Source organism: Solenopsis invicta, chromosome 10, assembly GCF_016802725.1.
Source record: "Solenopsis invicta isolate M01_SB chromosome 10, UNIL_Sinv_3.0, whole genome shotgun sequence".
NCBI classification, from domain to species: domain Eukaryota; kingdom Metazoa; phylum Arthropoda; class Insecta; order Hymenoptera; family Formicidae; genus Solenopsis; species Solenopsis invicta.
In genome coordinates, this window is record NC_052673.1 from 669,584 (window position 1) to 692,492 (window position 22,909).

General features: G+C 35.6%; 2 protein-coding genes across 2 annotated transcripts; one reads left to right on the top strand and one right to left on the bottom strand.

Moving 5' to 3' along the window:
- The first annotated feature begins 4,661 nt into the window (after nucleotides 1-4,661).
- Nucleotides 4,662-9,320, top strand: LOC113003802. The gene is made up of 4 exons (XM_039454391.1): nucleotides 4,662-6,886; nucleotides 6,980-7,654; nucleotides 7,745-8,265; nucleotides 8,363-9,320. The coding sequence occupies exons 2-4, from the start codon at nucleotides 7,252-7,254 to the stop codon at nucleotides 8,726-8,728; spliced, it is 1,290 nt and encodes a 429-aa protein (XP_039310325.1). The 5' UTR covers nucleotides 4,662-6,886; nucleotides 6,980-7,251; the 3' UTR covers nucleotides 8,729-9,320.
- A 1,768-nt stretch (nucleotides 9,321-11,088) lies between these two features.
- LOC105194440 lies at nucleotides 11,089-12,066 on the bottom strand. The gene has a single exon (XM_011159339.1). The coding sequence runs from the start codon at nucleotides 12,064-12,066 to the stop codon at nucleotides 11,089-11,091; it is 978 nt and encodes a 325-aa protein (XP_011157641.1).
- Between the last annotated feature and the right edge of the window lie 10,843 nt (nucleotides 12,067-22,909).

The following is a 22,909-nucleotide window of genomic DNA, read 5'->3' on the forward strand; positions in this document are numbered from 1 at the left end:
TTTTAGCACTACTTTTTGTGCAAAATTGAAAAAACACTTGTTAATCTTAAAATGACTTTGAAAATCGACTTCAAGGTCAAGTTCAAGGTCATCAACGGTTGGCCCCCTTTGAACCATACAACTTTTGTCTGAAACATTTTCTTGTAAAATGCAAGGGAACGGAAATATTTGCGTGGATGGATTAAAATGGCCCACCAACTTTCAAGCGTCACAACTCGCAAAATACTTAACGGAAAGACATTTGTTTATAGTGTTTTGGAAACGTCTCGAGATAAGCTACAAGAATATGCAATAAAAAATAGGCAGTTCTATTTAAAAAATTGAAGGTGACCTTCATGTGACCTTTAAGCAACTATTCGAGGTCAAATTAATGACACCATCTTATGTCCCCCTCGAAACCATACAACTTTTGTCTGAAACATTTTCTTGTAAAATGCAAGGGAACGGAAATATTTGCGTGGATAGATTAAAATGGGACACCCTGTATAATGTAGCACCTTGAAGTAAACTTAGCTGATCTTTGATCAACGGTAAAGAATATCGATTCTTAACTACTTTTTCATTTAGTTTACGGTAATCTACACAGATTCTTGTTGCGCCATTTTTTTTCTTTACTAATACTATGGGACTTGCATAGTCAGAACATGACGGTTGTACTATTCCTTTATCAAGCCACACAGGAATTTGTGATTCTACTTCAGCTTTTTCTGCCGCAGATAATCTACGCGCGTTTTGCGTAACTGGGATGTCATCTTTCACGACTATGCTCATTTGAATATTTACATCTTTTTCTTTCCGGGGTTTATACTTCTTTACTAGATATTCTATTTTGTTCTTAACACATTCGTCTGTAATATGTGACAAGTCTACTTTATTTGCATCTTGTACTACGTCAATTTTGTAAACTTCTGGTAATTCGGCGTAATCGTCTGTAATCTTTGAAATTTTAATAACACCGTTTTTCATGTGTACTTCTACCTGACTTAAGAAATCAGATCCAATGAGCATACCGTGTGGAATTATCCCGTCACGAACAATATGCACAACGATATCGTATATCTCCATGTCGATACATATTTTTAACCGTATTTCACCTAACGTTGTATTTACTTCCGAGCCCGCTTCTCGGAACTTTATCGTACGGTTGCGCGCCAAATTTCTCTATCGCGACACTCTGTCGCTGGAAAATGTTAAGGCGGCATAAGGCTATGGTTTTATAATTTTACTGATCGTGCGTGCAAATCGCTCTGTCGCCGAGAGAAATAAAAAGAGTTAAGGTTCCGTGAATTTTGGGTTTTATGACTTACTGGCCGTGCGTGCAGATCGCTCTGTTGCGGCAGTCCGGCACCAGGGAAAAATGTAAAGAACGCGACCTGACGATTTATCGTTACCGAATGCCGACTCGTCGTCTGTATAATGTCGATCCCAAAACGGAACAAAAAAAATGTAGCCGTGGCGTCGCGGACGTGACAGTCCGCAAAAATTTGATGGCTGATGACACGGAAGCCATTGTAGTGTGCATCCAGCGACAAATGTAGCTGTAAATATCTAGCTGAAGCCAAATATAGCTACAAATATACAGTTGAATCAGTTCATGTACTTTGAAGCGAATAAATTGGCAATTGAAGAACAATTAATTGATGAAGTTTCTTAACGTCTTGGCTTGTGGAATTTCAAATTACCTTTAACTGAACGCGGTCCACAAGTCAAGAAGAAGCTTTGGAAAGAAGTATCTGCAGCTATGGGCGATAATATTATTTTATAATTGTAAAATTTATAAAATTATGAGAATCAAATCATTGCTGTGTTTCTTGTCTCTTTTAGGAATATTATCCATCGATGCGTTAAAAATGAAATGGAAATCATTGTCAGATTCCTTTAGAATCCATTCTAGAAAGAAGCAAGCGGCGAGTGGATCTGCCGCAACTACTGCAAAAAAATCATAGGTACATCTAAAACGTATGCAGTTTTTACGTAATCTGCAATTGCAAAGCAAGTAAGCAGATATATAATAATAATAATAATTATTATTATTGTTGTTATTATTTATGTGTAGATATGTAATATATAAATTTCCTTTTCATTACAGAACCATTAGTAATATTGAAATAAATGAAGACTGTCGAGAATCTGATTCTTTTGAGATGGCTTAGGTTGATGATAACGGCAACAGCAGCATTATTGGTATGTTCAGTTTAATAAAATTTATTTGACATTATTACAGTTACACTCCTTTTTTTTTTATTTCTATTATTATTATGGATAATAACTTTCTGTTGTTTTTTTTTACTTTTGTGAAATACTGTCGACATGAACTTATAATACAGAATGTGAATATTTTTAGAAATTGGAAATCGTGGCATGAACAATACATTTCTAGACAGAATTGCTACGTCTTTCGAGCAGCCAGTAATTCAATATGGATCAAATCAGTAGACTCGTACTTCCTTCTCCTCCTGGCAATTTTAAAAATAACTACTGATGCAAAGAAAATAAAACCATAAGAGAATCAATTGATTTGAATGAAAATTACATTTTATTCGAAATATAGTTTATTTAAAATTTTTTTTAAATTCTCTTATATTTTTTTCTTTTGCTATTATATTTGTTAATATCTTTTGAATAATAAAATTATTCCTATGACACTTTTAGGATTAGCAATAATTAAAATATTTTTGAAAAATACTGTAAAATATATATCTAAGTTGTAAATTGCTAAATATATATTTATATTTTTATCCGTCTGTTTTTTTTTATGAGAAGATGATGTCAGGGTGATATAAACATTGGTCTGGTTCTTCTTCTTCTAGGGGCCTATGGATTTCAGTCTTCTACTGAAGATCAAAGTACCACGCATTAATTGGTCTGGTTATTGAACAAGAGGTACGTTTAGAATGTACGAGGGTTATTCGGAAAGTAAGGTCCAAAAACAAATATGGAAACTATGTAGAAATCGGACCTTACTTTCCGAATAACCCTCGTATTTCAGTCTTCACTTCTACACAAAAATGATCAGAAGCACTTAGATGGATTATCGGATCTGTGCTATGTCTTATCGTTCGCTATTTGTTTGGCAGTTTGAAATGAACTGTATCTCTTACGTTGAACAAATTATTATCGATATTTTTCTTATTTTGTAAAGAATAAATAAAAATAAAAAACTGTGTAAATCCAGAAACATAAATATTATCGATATATGAAATATGTCTGTGTGCAAAAAAAACCTTGAACTACATCTTAATGATCAGACAATATTTTTTAAAAGCTTTTTAAATATTTAACCAAAATTTTTTTATATTTAATTTAATTATTAATTTATTGTCATATTGACTTTTTTTAAATTGTATTCTTATTTATACGAATGACAGAAAAATTATTCCAAATGTTATTCGGCATTTGGGAAAATCAGTAAAAAAGCTATAATTTTATATGTGCTTATATAAATATTGTGCTTTAATTATACACGTTTCATCTTTTCGACATATATTCACCTAATCTATCAGTTCTACACACATATTAGTATAAAGTGTTCACAGGTATCACGAGGGATCCAATTCGCAGCGATCTTGGAAGTTAAGCAGCGTCGAGCGCGGTTACAACTTGAATGGGTGGCCGTTTGGGAATTTATGAGAGAAAATTCCCAAAATTTTTTTGCGAAAAATGTTTTTTAAAATGCTACGAAAATATTGTTTTGCATTGGAATTTTGTGGTGTAACCATATCAGTACAAAATTACTTTTTCAAAAAAAAGATGCCTGTTTTTGTGCGCACGCGCATAAAAGTCTTTATTTTTTTAATCAAAATGATATGATTAATATTTTTTACAAAATCTCTTATTCAAAACGAAGTGGTATTTATGTAAATTAAATATCTTGAAATTGTGTAATCTAATAAAAATAATATGCGTTTGTTCAAAAAAATGTATGAAATATTTAAAGTGCGCCCGTTATAAAGAGGATATACTTTTTCTACAAAACAAGTGGTAGTATTTGTATTTTCAAAAAATTTTTAATGCACAAAAACATGGCGCTGCTAGAGATAGTAACAATTAGGTTTTGTATAGAAATTATTCAATTTTTCTCATTTCTTTTCCTATCTAGCATATCTATATCTATCTACACACACACACACACGCACGCACGCACGCACGCACGCACGCACGCACGCACGCACGCACGCACGCACGCACGCACGCACGCACGCACGCACGCACGCACGCACGCACGCACGCACGCACGCACGCACGCACGCACGCACGCACGCACGCACGCACGCACGCACGCACGCACGCACGCACGCACGCACGCACGCACGCACGCACGCACGCACGCACGCACGCACGCACGCACGCACGCACGCACGCACGCACGCACGCACGCACGCACGCACGCACGCACGCACGCACGCACGCACGCACGCACGCACGCACGCACGCACGCACGCACGCACGCACGCACGCACGCACGCACGCACGCACGCACGCACGCACGCACGCACGCACGCACGCACGCACGCACGCACGCACGCACGCACGCACACACACACACACACACACACACACACACTACAGGGTGATTCAGAACGACCCATGTGTCCCTGTAAGGGGCCGTCCATATATTACGTAAGCATAATTGGGGGAGGGGGGGGTCAGGCAAATTCTGACAAATACTGACTTGGGGGGAGGGGGGGTCATACACATTCTTACGTAAGATTTTTTATGTCTGTCCCCGGCGTGTATCTCCGGATGTTGAAGATGAGAAGGCGTCTCGAGGTGCTTTTTTCTCGCATACTGATTTAACATTTGTAAACTATAGCAAAATTTAAAAGTTTAAACGTTAATTAACGTTTAAAAATTACGTTGAACAAATAAAGACCGCTTAATTAGCAAACTCTAACTTAAATATAACTACTTAATCAAACTATTAACAAATATATTTTTGTCTTGCTTTCTTTAATCAGTCTTTTATAATAGCATCACAGTCAATATTGTTCATATTTTTGTTCTCTATGTATAGCAAAGAAAGCGCTAGAGAAAGAAAGAATTAGTCTGGTTTGCCCCACAGTCGATCTTCATAAGTAATTTTTTATCCGTTTTAATGTGGAAAACGATCTCTCTGCAGAGGCATTGGATAACGGGCTTATTAAATAAATTTCCAGTAAAGTAATGATATTAGGAAATGTTAACTTAACACTTTGCGTTTGCTCTAATTTTTTATAAACATTTTTCAAGTTTTGGGTCGGGCCCTCGCAGCGACCAGGCTTTGAGGCGTGCGCCTCATATGCCTCATGTATAATCCACCACTGGTTTCCATGTGTTCATTTGTTCAAATAAAATACGCAGCTTCATGCGCGATCATGTCCGCAGACTGTGAACTCTATTTTGTTTCTAAGTTCATTTGTTCATACGCGACAAATACGTGGATCCATACGCGAATCGTTCTCTGTCACTGGCGGAGTTCTCGCGGAACGTTCGTCTATAACGAGTGTTGATCTACACCAGTCATTCGCGCTACTATTTAATTATTTTAGAGGTGTATTAAACTTCAAGATTTTTATATTAATATATAAATGCATACTTCTAAGCGGAATGAACAGTTCGGTACGCTGTTTAAAGCATATAGAAAAAGAGGGGTGATTTAAAAATTATCTTTTAATCCCAATTAGAATTAGTGTTATGAAAATTCATTTTTCGACGCTAAACCTTTTATTAATTAGATAAAAAAATTAATGAATAATATAAAAGTACTTTTTTAATTTTCTATATGCTTATTCGAACAATATAGAGCTCGCAGATTTAAATAAATATTTTAAAACTTTATATAAATAATTTAAAAACCATTCATTTCAAAAATTATCGAAATTCATTCATTATAAACAAAATTAGTTATTTCTAAAATATTATATAAAATTGTATTTTTTAAATCAAGAGACGCGGTCGCGTCTCGCGCCTATGTCTCTCTCTTTGTCTCTTCTCTGAATGAACGAGCGAGAGAACCGACCGCCGCCTCTTACGCGAATCAGCGAGTTCAAGCATACCGAGATTATCAGATTTCAGTAACGGCTAAACCGATCAAGTTCTGAGTAGTCTCAATCGATAGCTTGGGATCGAATTGTATAATAAAAGTGATTTTATTTTTTCTCTCCGTGCCCTACAAGCGGAGATATCGCAATGCAAATTCTAAGTTTTCGATATTTTGATGTAAGAGACGTCATTGTCATTGTCAACTTCAAGAATTCTCCCTTTCACATTTTCGATTATTTTAGACTCCGCCTGCTGCAGTGTCTAGTGTAGCTCCTTCGTCTAGCGGTGCATCGCCTGCTCAGACAGCATCCTGCGCTTATCTCGCAGCAAGAGAAACTATAGACAATACAGATAATAAAGACGATGTAGATGACCCTGAAATCGAAGCAGCCTCTTCATTAGTATCAAGGAAATACTTGACACCCGGGCAAGAGGCTGCGGCAAAGAATATCATGGTCTTGGAAAAGCGGTTAAATTCTCTGCTTTTAGCTCGCGACTCATTTCACTCTAGCGACATCGAGGATGAAATTAAAAAAATTAAAAAATCGCTAGAAGAAGCAAGACGAGATTTAAAAAGAAAGAAGAGTAATGCTGCTTATCAAAAAAAGCACCGTGATAATAAGAACGCGAAAATGAGCGAAATATGCACGGAATTTCCTGTGGTGAAAGAGAAATTGCACCAGCGAGACAGGGTTGGCAGACCCCGAATAGAAGAGAATCAGCCACTCCTCCTGAAAACTATCATCGACATTGCGATGTTTGGCAGTGCTGCGGATGACCGAAGGCGCTCCGATATAATTCGTAGCATCAAAACTCTTGATGAACTTCATGGGGAGTTGCTTAAACTAGGTTTTTCATTCAGCAGGTATATAATATAAACTCTATTCTTAAATGACTTTCTTGAATTTTATCCAGACTGAAATTAATATTTACAAAAATCTTAATCCCTTTATATTAGATCCGCAACCTATCTACGACTCTTGCCTAAAAACTCACGCACTCTAGAGGGACAGCGTCATGTGAAAACGGTGCCCGTAAGACTTACTCGCGCACAAACAGACTTGCATCGCAAGCACGTGGATGACCCTTTTGTCATGGCCTCCATAAGATATCTCGAATGCCTTGCTTCTCTTCTTGGTCCGTCGCAAGTGTGTTTTATTTCACAGGACGATAAGGCCCGAGTGCCGATAGGATTAACAGCAGCAAACAAACAAGCTCCACTATTAATGCATGTCGAGTACCGTGTATCATGGTGTACCCGACCATGATTGGGTGGTAGCAGCGAGACACAAACTTATACCTTCTGTTTACGCTGGAATATGCATTAGCCCTAAACAAATGGGCTGTCCTAAAGCTGTGGGCTATTCGGGTCCAACTTTTATAGCCATCAGAAGTGGCAAGTATTCCTCGTCCACAGCATCCACCCACGCACGGGATCTGCACGCACTTCTAGATCTGGAGGCGTTTCATGCATTAGCAAGAACAGAGGAGGGCAGTGTGAAGCCAGTTTTGATTTTAACTGTAGATGGCGAACCGGATGAGAACCCGCGCTACAGCAAGGTGATTGCCCATGCTATCAGCCATTTAAAAAAATATAATTTAGATGCTATATTTGTCGCCACAAACGCACCAGGTAAAATACAATATTTTGTGAATAAAGTTACTCTTAATTTTTACGATTTCCGAGCTTACATATTTTATTACTGGTAAAAAATTCTTATAGGCAGAAGCGCCTTTAACCGAGTAGAACGTCGCATGGCTCCCTTGACCCATGAACTTGCTGGTCTTATTTTGTCCCATGACAAATTTGGGACACATCTCAACGTACAGGGGAAGACTGTCGATAAAGAACTGGAGCTCAAAAGCTTTGAATATGCTGGTCGAGCTCTAGCAGAGGTATGGAGCAGCTTAACAATCGATGGACATCCAGTGCACGCACAGTATGTTCCTCCAGGGGAAAAGCTTGATACCCCCGAAGAATGTGATGCTAAATGGTACAGCCGTCATGTCCGAGAAAGCCAGTATTTGCTTCAGATTGTGAAGTGTAACTCACATGATTGTTGTTCCATTACTCGGAGTGAGTTAAAAAGGGTGCTGTCGGAAGGATTTCTTCCCCCTCCAATTCGAGTGACGCAAACAACGCATGATTTAGTCGTCACCGAGAATGAAACAGATGGGAGTTTCTTAGATTTGATGACTCGTATCTCTCTCAAACTGAATCCCGATTCAAGAGGTTTTTTGCAGGTAGAAAATTAATTAAACTACACATATTTCAAAACATAGTACAAATACATACAGTATGTTTGCACTTGTAATATATTTTTGACGAATTATATTACAGGTTCCATATGATCTTTTTTGCCAATCCATAAAATCGCAATTGGATTGGCGTATTTGCAAAACGTGTGGCTTGTACCATGCTTCAAAAAAATCTTTATTACATCATTCAAAGCATGTGCATTCCCAGAAAGAGGATGCACATGCTTCGAATAATGTAATAAACATCAGAATAGCTGCTCGACACAGTGGAGAAGTCCTCTGCGTCATCAAAGATCCTGTATCGGGGTGTGAAGATACAGAGTGGATGGAAGAAACAGAAATAGAGGCAGATAGTAACAGCGACTCGCACTTCATTGATCAGGAGGATATTGTGAGGATAAATAATATGAGTAATCGGTTGAGAGGACCATTTAAAAATGAGGATTGAGTGTTGATAATTACAATTCAGTGAAATAAAAGATTTTATTAATTTTGCCGATAACATATTGTATTTTTATAATTCTCACAATATTTTAGGGGTATGTATTTTGCACACTGATATCCTCTCTACTCTCAGTTATTTAAAGAATCATATATTTGCGTTGAAAACAAAAAAAATACGCCAAAATGAATTGTTATTAGTAATATCAGCAAATTAGACATTTTCAGAATTTACATCGAGCATATAGGAAAATCTTACGTAATTTTGAGGGGAGGATCTTAGAAAATCTGACATTTGCTTACATTGGGGAGGGGGGACTCAAAAATGGCTAAAAATTTGCTTACGTAATATATGGACGGCCCCTAAAGACGTGTCCTTGGATAAATTCTGAAACGATTTTTCCTGTACGAAAATTTTATCCCACGCTTACTTTTTGAACAATAAGACGATAAACTTAGCGAATCATGGGTCGACATGGGTAAGCGCCCACGTCGGATAGTGAGTTGCGCCGCTTTTGTCTACCATGTGTACACGGCCTGTGATTCGCTAACTTTATCTTTTTATTATTCAAAAAATAAGCGTCGGACAAAATTTTCGTACAGGAAAAATCGTCTCAGAATTTATTCAAGAACACGTCTTTACAGGGACACATGGGTCGTTCTGAATCACCCTCTATATCAAGCAAATTTCAAAAACTGCTTACGTGAATATAATGAACCTCAGCTCCATCCACAATAAATAATATGACTACATTTACACGGCACGATTTACGCCGAAGTTATAACATCGATGTTATAACTACCAACGTTAGATGCCGTGTAAACGCTATTTTACGCCGAAGTTATAACATCGATGTAGTAACTCAAAGTCAGTTGGTGAAGAGAGTTAGAGTTACAACATCGACGTAAAAAAGATGTGTAAACGATCACAATATAACGACGATTATAATGCCAACCCATAAAAATTGAACTTCTTTATTTTCCATTGTTTATAGAGTTAGTATTGAGTTTCCAAATCGTAATACAGAAGCAAAAAAAATTAAAGCAAGTGAAAAAAATAAAAACGATGGAAACCAAAAAGCGTGAAAGTTGGGAAACCGAGGAAACTTGATATTTTTTTTCAATTAATGAGAGAAGTGGCAAGTTATAACAAGTGTGTAAGTAATTTGTAAATTATTACATCTCACTCGACGAATAAATATTTAATGATTTTCAAATTTATATTGTAACCTAAAAATTTACTTCGTTAACTTCAGACTATATTTCTACCATAAACAAGCATCCAATTTTTTGTTATTTTATGTTGGTATTAATGGAAATTCTTGACTCACTTCACTCAAAAGTTCTTAAGCTGCTTCAGCTTGGTTGGGATAAGATAATCCTGAACGTGTAAACGCACCTCACTTAAGTAGGAGTTATAACATTAACGTTACTAAATCGAAGTTAGAAGCCGTGTAAACGTAGTCTATGTCTCTTGTAGACAAGGTTATATATTATGCACTTTGTTCAGCCGAATTTATTTGTCTCGTATAAAAACGCGTTGAATAAGTGTAATATTAATAAATATGTGCAGTTAAAAAAATATATTTTGCATTAACTAGAGTCAATATTATATTATACTCCTTCGAGTGCTACGTATAAAATTTTTCAAGTGTCATAAGATATGATTGACAAAGTGCATATGAATATGATAATGAAACATAGCTAATTGGATCGCATGCATCTTATTAAATATATTTTTATCTTTCTATCTTCCTCCAATGCATATTTTACCTTTCCCAGCAAAAACGTGGTTCACTTTCTCAGGTCTACCTCTAAATCATACTTTTTTAACTCTAGCGTAATGTAAATGTATATTTTGAATGAATTGACGTTTAAAACAAGTGTCAAATGATTGAATAAAGATATAAAAATATGTGTAATTTTACAAGTTGAGTCTCAGAAACCTCAACGCTGCGTATTCTCTTTGGTTTCAGAAATTTGTAACTAAATTAATTAATAAGTATGGTAAGTACATTTAAAATCCTGTTTATTAAAGTTAACAAAGTTAAGTCTAGCTCTTACAATATATATTGAGTTCACTAAACTAGTTAAAATAATACATGACATTAAATATGCTCAGTGCCGCGTTTATAAAATTTACGCCCAGGGGCTTGTAATCTTCGAGCGCCTCAATCAAGCCTCCCTCTCCCAATGAATAAACAATAAATAATTAACATTTTAAATATTTATTAAAAATGAAACACATTTAAGAACAAGAAAATAATTATATTAATTAAAAATGAAAAATTTTTCTATAATGTCACTTTACGGCTTTTTTTCCGAAAATATTTTTATTACATCATTGAAGTTGAGTTTGGCTGAAAATTACGATTCAATATTTAAAATAGAGAGATTGTTTAATTTTTCTTGGCCTAATGTTGACCTAAAAGCATTCTTTACTCTCTTCAATGCTGAAAATGATTGTTCACCGCTACTGTTCGTTAAAGCTAAACAAAGATATATCCTTATTGCCACTTCGACGTTTGGGAAAGTAGCTTGAATTTTATTTTCACGTATTAACTTTAAATATGATACTGAAAGTGGAATATTGGAAGAAAATTCTTCATTTTGGATAAAGTATCTAAATTGAATGATTTCTTCAGTAAATTCGTCCTCCAAATCGCAATTATATATTTCCACTAGATTTTTTGCGCAAACTCTTAGTTGGTCATTTCCAAATTCAGAATAGAGTTGTAGTTTATTTAGAAATCCAAATGTTTCCGAATGATACTTATAGCTCGCCGCTCTTTTTTCGAGGGCGTTAATAAGATTGTCTAAAATTGGAAGATAAACTTTGATTTTCATTGAATTTCTGGCATCGACGACAGTCTCAGCTTCTGCACCTTCGTCAAAGTGGCGCTTCCTTTTCCGATTACTTCTCAAATTGTACTCCTCACAACCAGATTTTTCTATACCGCTTTTTTCGAAATTCAGAAAGTTTTCCGTTGTTCTAAGATTCAAGAGATAATTCTTTAAAGAATTATACAATTTTACCATAGTTTCTAAATCAATATTGACATTTTGCAAGCTTTTATTTGTAGCATTAAATTTTTGTAAAATGTCGTTCCAAATTTCACAAATAATCGCAATTTCCAGCTTATTCAATGAGTTGGCCAAAGATTGAGCTTCCACTCTAATTGTTTGTTTCTGACTATTATCAGTTATAAGCTCTTCTAAAGCATTTCGAAAACAACTATATCCTAAAGATAAAGCTTTTGTAGCATCCGCTCTGACTGACCAACGTGTATCACTTAATCTTTTTGGAACCAAATTAGAGTCTGATGTCGATAAGTGTTTTTTCATAATTTCTCATCTAGCTGATGATTCAGAAAAAAATACATATATATTTTGCAAAAACAAAAAAAAATCTAGTGGCTTCTGGATAACAATCAGCTCCGCAGTTTCCAACTAGATTTAAGGAATGCGCCCCACAAGGAAAATAGAAAGCCAATTTGTTTTTCTCTTTGAGCCGTACCTGCAATCCATTATAATGTCCAGACATATTTGTGGCATTGTCGTAAGATTGACCTCTGCAGTTTTGAAAATCAATATTTAAGTCTTCTAAAGTTTTCAAAACTGTAATACTCATTTGTTCTCCTTTGTGTCCCACATTTGGTAAAAAAAATAGAAAACGTTCTACAAGACAACTATTGGCAAAAACATATCGAATAACAAGAGTTAATTGATCTACATTTTCGATATCTGGCGTAGAGTCGACAATTAGAGAAAAATATTTTGCGTTTTTTATTTCTTGAACAATAGATTTCCCTAACGTGTTCGCCTAAGATTTCAATAAATTTGTCACAGATCGTATTCGATAGATATGAAACATGTCCTTTATTTTTGTTTCCATATTGTGCAATATGAACCTTTAAAAAATCATTGTATTCCGCTAATAGCTCCAAAGTTCCAAGAAAATTTCCATTGTGAGAATTAAAAAATTGCTCATTACTACCACGGAAAGCCAATCCACGCGAAGACAAAAATCTTACCACAGATAAAACTCTTTTTAATACCATACACCAATAATTTTTTTCTTCGTGAAATTGTATTTCGAGAGCTATATCTACACGCTCTTTGATTCTAGATCTTGTTAAAAACAATCCTACCGATTTTTTATGAAAAGAAGATATTTCGTGTTGAGTAATTCTCTCTTCATGTTTCCAATCTTTGAAACCTTTGTAGAAGCGATTTTCTTTATCGCCAAAAAGTTTGCAATACATACAAAATATTTTCCCGCTTGTTTGAGAATATATCATCCAATCTCGTCTTCGAACTTCCCCGTCTTTAGTTTTCGAAAAAACATACTTTTTCTCGCATATCTTTTTTGAGTTCCAACAATAAGCGAGGCTGAAAAATCTAATGTATCTAAGTCTTGTTTTGGCTATTTCTTAATATATAAGTAATAGATGCATGGTCTTCTTTCCATGTTTCCGGATCTTCAATGTTAATATGATTATCACTGATTTTAGTTTCTTCCGGTACCTTTAATGTATCAGATGTCGCGATATTAATAGTCAAAACGTTCGATTCGTTTTCGATCTCATTTTGTTCTGTCAATTCCTCTACAATCATGCTGTTAAAAAGAAAGGGAAATAATAAATTTGTTGTTTGCGTATAATAAATAAACCATGGAATTGTGAGATCAATTTAGTACTTTAACTGTTTAATCTTTAATCATTAATGTAGTATGTAGTTACCCCATAATTTAAGAGTACGAGTATGATAAAAATTAAACAGTAACTTACTTTTTTACATCACCTGAATTTTCGGTTTCAGACACACGTGTATGCATAAAAAAATTCTCTAGTTTTAAAACTTTATCAAGCACTTCTTGTTCCTTCTTAGACTTTTCAGCATTTAATTTTCTTCTTGCACCGCCACTTAATTTTTTGTTAATCATCTTGTATTAATATTATTAATTAAGTATGAATGTTAATTAAATGCGTCTAAAATGAATACGATGCAATACGTTTGCCTAATATTAACGCGCGTAGCAGTCTGTGATCTGCTACGCATAAACAACTGACGGTTTCTCCCATCTATTTTTTTCTCGCCCGATTCTGTTCTGTTTAAACAAAAACCGCGAGCCGCGAGTATAGGGGCGTGCCTAGCGAGCGTGCAACACGTGCATAGCATGTAGGCAGTCAAAGCTAGAGGCATCTGAAATCGAGATTCATTGAATTATATTTGGACGTAAAAAATTTGCAATGAAATCACAACTTCCTAAATCGCTCAAATCGCTGTATGATTAAAAAAGCTGCGGCGCCTCTGATGTTTCGGCGCCCCTGATGCTTCGGCGCCCAGGGGCTTAAGCCCCCAAAGCCGATACGTAAACGCGCTACTGAATATGCTCACTGTGTTACAAAATAAGTGTTAATTGTAAATAAATAATATGTGTTAATCTTGCTGTTACCTGATATTTAATAATATTTCTGAGCGTCTTATAAAAGATATTTTTTCTTATAAAAGATAATTCATTTTGTAACACAGCGAGCATATTTAATATCATTTAATATCATTATTTTAACTAGTTTTCAGTAAACTCTATATACATTGTAAAAGTTACACTTACTTTATTAATTTTTTTAATAAACAGGATTCAAAATGTACTTACCTTGCTTATTAATTAATCCAGTTACAAATTTCTGAAACCAGAAAGTATACGCAGCGTTGAGGCCTCTGAGACTCAACTTGTAAAATGACACGTATACCAGGCATTGAAATCAATTTTATATCTTTATTCAATTATTTGACACTTGTCTCAAACGTCAATTCATTAAAAATATACATTTACATTAACGCTAGAATTAAAAAAGTATGACTTAGAGTCAGATCTGAGAAAGCAAACCACATTTTTGCTGAGAAAGGTAAAATATGCATTGGAGAAAGATAGAAAGATAAAAATAGATTTAATAAGGTGCATCCAATCTAATTAACTTCGTTTCATTACCATATTCATGTGCACATTGTAAATCATGTCTTATGACACTTGAAAAATTTTATATGTAGCACTCGTAGGAGTACAATATAACATTGACTCTAGTTAATGCAAAATATATATTTTTAACTGCACATATTCATTAATAATAGGCTTATTCAACGGATTTTTGCATCACGCGAACGAATTCGGCAGAAAAATGTATCGTTTGCCCCGCGAACTGAGATATTATTGACGATTCAGGTTACAGGTTAGGAAACTTGTCATACGTGCAATCATGATCACGGTCACGTGATGCACATCACATGGTCGCATAAATGCTGATAGTGTAGAGTCCCTAGAAGTAGAGAGTCTGGACATCTCGGGGTTCCACGTAATTGGATGCACGTGATTGTGCACCTAAAATGGCAGCATCAATACGGATCCCTGTTTAATTTTCTTTAGCCAATGCGATAACAGCATACAACACGTTCAAGTGCACACAATGATAAACATACACACACATAAAGCTCACGTACGTACACTGACATATTCATCACCGACATTTTAGGGGCAGATGTCCAGACTCTCTACTTCTAGGGACTCTATGATAGTGTAGTAGCGAGCGCCACACTGTGTCGAAAATGTGCAAGGGAGAATTCCTGAGGGCGACGACCAAGGAGACGTATCTTACAGAAAAATGTAGAGAGATTAGAATTTGCATCGCGATATCTCCGCTCGTAGGGCACGGAGAGAAAAAATATAAACACTTTTATTATGCAATTCGTTCCCAAGCTATCGATTGAGACTACTTAGAACTTGATCGGTTCAGCCGTTGCTGAGATCTGATAATCTCGTTATGCTTGAACTCGCTGACTCGTGTAAAAGAGGCCGTGTTCGGCCTCTCTTGCTTTGTTCGTTGAAAGAGATTCAGAAATGAGAAAAAGTTTTTTTTTTAAAAACAAGCGCGAGTCGCGACCACGCCTCTTGATTAATATTTACATTTCAATGATATTTTTTTATATGTTGAATAGCTAAGGTTAGAAACGATGTCTCAGGAATATCTCGGATACCTCAGGGATATCTCAAATATCTCACAAATAACGTTGAGAAATATTTCATTTAACCTTGTGTATTGTTTTGTTAAGTGCGGACATTAGTATATCCTATTAATATCTCTCGTACATACAGATCTTTTTAGAATATCTTTGAGATATTGCAATATCCCGGCTAGATATCGTAACGAGATTCTACAGATTTCATTTTGCTGTGTGGAAATATATACGTTTATTTGTTTTTTATAATTTACCATTTTGTAATTTCTTTTACTTTATTAGGAAACAGCACCTAAATTGCTCCTAATTCTTGCAACAAGTCTTGTTTAGATTCAAAGTATTCTTTATACCACATAATACGAGAGTTAGAACTTTAATAGTGGCAACATTGCTGTAAAGACACCACACAAAGAAATTAAATTATGTCGGTTATACTACATGTTAGTTACATACTTACCTTACCCCAGAGTAAGAGGACTCTCCCTTTCTACATCACGCGCATACGTAGTGACGAGAAAAACAGAGCCTTGTTCTTAGACGAGATGATAATCTGAACTTTATTATACGATTCAGACACAACAAAAAAGAATGTCTGTATAGCCACAGTATGCTTGAGGTTTATTATAAGGATGTGTGTGATACAAAACTGTATTTGATACAATAATTACCAAAAGGAATATACTTATAAATGCCGCAGTGAACACATGCATTTGGATCGCAGAGCGCAGTCAAAAGAGAAAGAGAGAGAGAGAGAGAAAGAGAGAGTACGCGAAAGAAACAAGAGAGACGCTGCACAAAGGCGATGTTGCTGCGCGCGCACGCCTGCGCCTAGTTATCCGTTAGAGATGCGCAAAGTACAGTTTGTTGTTGCTTATTATCTAACACTTGTATTAGCTTGCGGTCTAATGTGGTGTTGTCACAATGTTTTCGAAACAAGAACAACGGAGTTGGATAAAGATTGAATGTGCCAGAGGTCGTACAGCACGACAATGTCATCAAGATCTTCAAGAAGCTTGCGGAAAATCTGCATTGCCTTACAGAACAGTGGCAAGGTGGGTAAAAGCCTTCAAAGAAGGACGCCAAAATGTGGCAGACATGCGTCGACCAGGTCGTCCTAGTGTCAGTAAAGAGGAAATGAATGTTCTTACCGCACTAATGTAGATAGATTGACGCCGTACGATTCGTGAGTTGGTCCGAGGTTTAGCGCATATGATTGTGCTTCACATTCTGAAAGAACGCCTGGGCATGAGAAAAATTGCTTTACGTTGGATTTCACATGATTTGACGGAAATGCTACGCTACGACGCTGCTCGTACCCACATGGAGTGTTATGAGCGCGAAGGAGAGGCTTTCTTACGGCGTATCATTACGCTGGATGAGACATGAGCCAGATCGTACGAACCAGAATTAAAACGTCAATCGAACGAATGGCGTCATCACGGGTCACAACAAAGATCGAAATTTTGTCAGAACCCCAGCAATGTGAAAGTTATGGTGATTCTCGTGTACGACTGTGATAGCGTTATCTTAACACATACTCCCACAACAGACCGTCACTGCGCGGTATTCTTTTTTAGAACACAAACTCAGACCAGCTTTGAGAAAAAAGCAGCGACACTTTCTGCAAAACCCCCCCTATTATTTTGCATGACAATGCTTGGCCACATGTAGCACAAGTTGTGACTTATTAGATCGATGGGACTGGGAAGTGTTGTACCATTCACTATACTCCCAGGACTTAAGCCCTTGTGACTTTGACTTGATTCCTAAAATGAAGGAACCACTTTGTGGCATTCGTTTCAGGACTGTTTCACAGATTATTCAGGTAGTAAACCGCTCCATTCAAACTAACGACAAAACAGGCGCTGCTAAAGGTATCCTACGACTTTCACATCGTTAGCAACGGATTCTACACAATGCTGGTGACTACATTGAAGAACTGTAAAACTTGTATCTCTTTTGTATCTCAGTTGTAAATAAATAGTTGCCACTATTAAAGTTCCAACCCTCGTATGATGAACTTTTTCTTAAACTATCATGTATGAATTCTTGGAAAGTACAACGCACACCAATTCCATAAAGTAACGTCCTGATTTAGGGCACCATCCTTTTTTTTTGTTACCGAAGAAGAGGAAAATATTCATATATCCGCCTCCAGTACTGACGATACCACTCCAGATCAGCCGATGCTAGCCAGGCGCAAGTTCTTCTGCACAAGGCTGCCCGAACCGACCAGACGGGACAGCCATCGTCTGCCCAGGAGGGGAAGACATCTTGGGCTCGTACTCTAAGGTGTGGAGAATTCGATGCGGATTTATCACAGGGATACTACCGCGCATTCCCTACCCCCTAAAAACCTCTTGTTGTACCTTCACCAACCATTGACCTCTTTCCGGGACCGGCAATTCGCCATTAATTCAAGGATCTTTCTAGACAACGTTCCATAAAATCATGTTCTGAGAAATGAATATTTGCTCTTCCTCCATTCTTGAAATGTTTAGAAATGATTCTAAACGAAATTTTTTTCTAATGCACAATGTGTTATATAGTATTAGAAAAAAAGAGTAATATGTAACACATTGTGTAAAAACATTGTTCATTATCAAAAAATTTTTAAACTATTTTTAATCCTAAATGCTGACATCCGCACAAGACTAAAGTTTAATGGAAGTTCTGGACGGCTCTTTGGCAAGCATACACTCACGCAAACACACACACACATAAATGAAGTGCAAAGTTCCAAAGTCCGAGAGAACTTGCAGTAAAACGGTACTTTACTCTTGTAATGAGATGTCTTTGTTTGGATTTACAAATTGTTTAAATATATGTAAACGCCAGAACCCTTGACAAAACCTATAAAAAGCTTTAGAATTATTGAAGAACCATCGGAAAATGCCACACAGCCGTTTAGAACTCGCAGTAAAATGATACTTTACTTTTGTGATGAGATATTCCATTTGGATTTAAAAATTGTTTAAAAATTTGAAACTCTTGATGAAACATATAGAAAGCTTTAGAATTATCGCAGATCTATCGAAAAATGTCAACAAGCTGTCCAGAACTCTCAATGAAAAGATACTTTACTCTCGTGATAAAGTACCAACGTTTGGGTTAAAAAATTGTTTTGAGATAAATAGCCAATAAAATTCTTTTCGAAATAGTCAAAAGTATGCGAGCACTATTGAGAACTTATAACAAATCGATCAAAACTGTTAGCACCGCGTTCTACGATAGATGAGGTGCCAGCAGTCAGATTAAAAAATTTTTTAAAAATATTAAATATGCAAAACTATTTTTAAAACTTATAAAAAACTATAGAACTCTTTAAGAACTATAGGATTTTGTAATTTAATTTATTTTTTTCGTAACTTGGGGTGCCATCGGTCAGATTAAAAAGTTGTTTATAAATATTAATATGCAAAACTATTCTTAAAATTGATTAAAAACTATAGAACTTTTCGAGAACTATAGGATTTTGTGATTTAATTTATTTTTTTCGTAACTTGGGGTGCTACGGGAAGTTGGCACCTCATACTTTTCAAATTGAATTTTTTTGTTAAAATCGACAAAACTATTGTTTTAATCTATCAGGAATTATAGAACTATTGTGGGTGCAAATGAAACTCTGATTAAAATATTTATTTTTTAAAAATGGGTTGCCAACTTCACATTGGCTCAACACAAAGATGTGTTGTTGCGAATACATATTTTTTTTTACATTTGAACAATTATTTAAATTTGCTATTCTCTTGTTTTTATCAATGAAAAATGATGTTAGCTGTAGTTTGGAGCAGGATTTGTGTTGATTAATTACACTGTTATTTAAGATAAAAAAAGCTATCTTCCTCAGATTCAACATGTTGAGGTATTCTTCTAGATTATCCAATTAGATCTTTAGATCTAGAAAAATATTGCAATAACAGTTAGTGCTTACTCAACTGGTAAGTCTGCTAAATGCATCAATTGAGAAATGAATGTTGAGGTATGGTTATTCATAACGATAGCTGAGTCAACTATGTTATGGCTTTAACTTTCATAAAAAAATTTTTATGTAATTTAAATGTATTCACAAATGTAATTCAAAATACAAAATATTCTCAAAAAAGAATTTAAATATAAAATAATACAAAAATGTATGTAAATACAAAATACAAAATGTATTTGAAATTTGTACATACGCGTATTTCAAATATGTCTGTGTGTGTGTGTGTGTTCGTGCGCGCGCGCATGCGTGCGTGCGTGTGCGTGGGCATGTGCGCGTGTGTGTGCGTGCGTGTGCGTGTGGGTGCGTGTGTATATATATATATATATATATATATATATATATATACAGGGTGCGAGAAAAGTTCCGGGACGGCGAAATATCTGGAAAGCTAAGCATTTTAGGAAAAAGTGTTTCAGACAAAAGTTGTAGGGTTTAAAAAGATCTATTTACTGATCTTATCAGTTTGACCTTGGATGGCGTCGCCAAGGTCAGATCGAAATTACATTAACTTTTTTAAATGGAACACCTAACTTTTTATTGCATATTCTTGTAGCTTATCTCGAGACCTTTCCAAAACATTACAAGAAAGTTTATTTTCGTTGAGTACTTTCCGAGTTGTGAGGCTTGAAAGCTACAGTGTACTGTAGTGTGGGTCCAGCCACTCTTGCCTTAACTGGCCGGACACACGCCACACTTGCCTTAACTGGCCGGACACACGCCACACTTGCCTTAACTGGCCGGACACACGCCACACTTGCCTTAACTGGCCGGACCCACACGCCACTCTTGCCTTAACTGGCTGGACCCACACTACAGTACACTGTAGCTTTCAAGCCTCACAACTCGGAAAGTACTCAACGAAAATAAACTTTCTTGTAATGTTTTGGAAAGGTCTCGAGATAAGCTACAAGAATATGCAATAAAAAGTTAGGTGTTCCATTTAAAAAAGTTAATGTAATTTCGATCTGACCTTGGCGACGCCATCCAAGGTCAAACTGATAAGATCAGTAAATAGATCTTTTTAAACCCTACAACTTTTGTCTGAAACACTTTTTCCTAAAATGCTTAGTTTTCGAGATATTTCGCCGTCCCGGAACTTTTCTCGCACCCTGTATATATATACACAGGGTGTCAGAAAAAAAGGGTCACATATTTTGATAGCAAGTAGTATTGATCAAAACAAAAAGAAAAGGTCTAATTAACATGGGTCCTAAAACTAATATCTTCAAAGATACAAGCTATTTTGTTATTCGAGCTCTTTGTCATTTTCTTATTAGTCGTGTCATCTTTAGAATGTCTCCTGATATTTACATTTGCAATAGATACTACAAGTCAAACGACATTGCGTAGGCCTTGACGAATGTGAGCAGCCCTAGTAAACAAAAGAGTGTTTACTACTGTTGCTATACGAGAGTTCGTCAGTACGAGATTAATCGTCTCAGTCAGCATTAAAATTTTTTGTTTTTTGTAAAAAAAGGAGTTTTTATTTTGTTATCATATGTACATACATTTAGTTTCTTTATTTCAGTTTTTTTATAGAAGATTAATGATTACATTTTATATTAAAATAAAAATTATTTTTTTATCTCTTTATTTATTTTCTATTTTTTAAGGCACCTAGAAAAAAGATATCCCCATTGTATCCCACTCTTCCCTACTCCTTTGTTCATTACACTCTAAAGATGACCCGACTAATAAGAAAATGACAAAGAGCTCAAATAATAAAATAGCTTGTATCTTTGAAGATATTAGTTTCAGGACCCATGTTAATTAGACTTTTTCTTTTTGTTTTGATCAATACTACTTGTTATCAAAATATGTGACCCTTTTTTTCTGACACCCTGTATATACAGGGTGTCCGTCCATAAATGTCCGAGCAAATATCTCGTAACTGGTTGAAGTTAGAAGAAAGTTTAATAAGGAAAATTTACATGGTTTTTAGTCGGCTACAAAATGCACGTAAAGAAATTTTTTTTACTCGTCACCTTTTTGAGTTATGAAGGTCAATGTAGGTTTTTTAAATGGGTACCTATAATTTTTTTTGCATATTTACATAGTAGAGGTAATTTTCAATCAAAATTATATTAGGAAAAAAATTGCTACGACGCATCGTTTACGAGATAATCGGCATGCAAAGTATTAAAGTAATAATTTGGATCGAGTATTGTTGAACAAATTTGGAATATCAAATAGGTTGAGAAAGTAAACATTGTTTTTTCATGAAATATTTATTAACAAATTAATTAAGAAATGGTTCGAAATTGTTACCATCATGATCGATACAGCATTCAACGCGTTTTATAATGTTTCTTATTGTTAACTGCAGCATTTCTGTTGTAATACTTTCAACAGCTCTAGTGATTTTATGTCGTAAATCTTCTTCATTTTCAGGAATAGTTGCATAAACAATATCCTTAATATACCCCCAAAGGAAAAAATCGCAAGGTATCAAGTCCGGAGATCTCGGTGGCCATCGTACAGGACCATTAGTACCCATCCAACAATTAAGAAATCTATTATTTAAAAAGTTAATTACAGCACGTGTATTGTGTGCTGGAGCACCATCTTGTTGAAAAATAATATTTCGAAAAACTGATAATGGAAGATCGCGTAAATAATCTGAGAAAGTTGTTTGCAAGAATTCCAAGTATTTGTCACCATTAAGATGACCATGGAAAAAGGAAGGTCCAATAATTTTTGTTCCGATGATTCCGCACCATACGTTCACCGAAAATCTGCGTTGGAAACCTTTATCTCTTTTCGCATGTGGATTCACATCGGACCAAGTATGCACGTTATGTCGATTTTCCATACCACAATTGGAAAAACAAGATTCATCAGACCATAATATTTTATTAAGAAAACCAAAGTCAGTGCGATAATTAACTCGAAGCCAGTGGCAGAACATTAATCGGCGATCTGCATCTCCTTCATGTAAAGCTTGTACTAAATTATCACGAAACGGTTTGAATTTGAATTTTTTTAGTACAGCGTGTAACTTTTCGATAATTCTAAATTACGTGCTACTGTTCTTATGGATGTACGTCTGTTTTCAATAAAACTTAATAGCACACTTGTCTCTTTTTCTTCATCTGTTTGGATTGTACGTCGTTGTCTTGTTAGCGATCCTGTTTGACGCAATTGATCTTCAATTCGTCGAAATGTACGATTATTTGGTATTCTTCG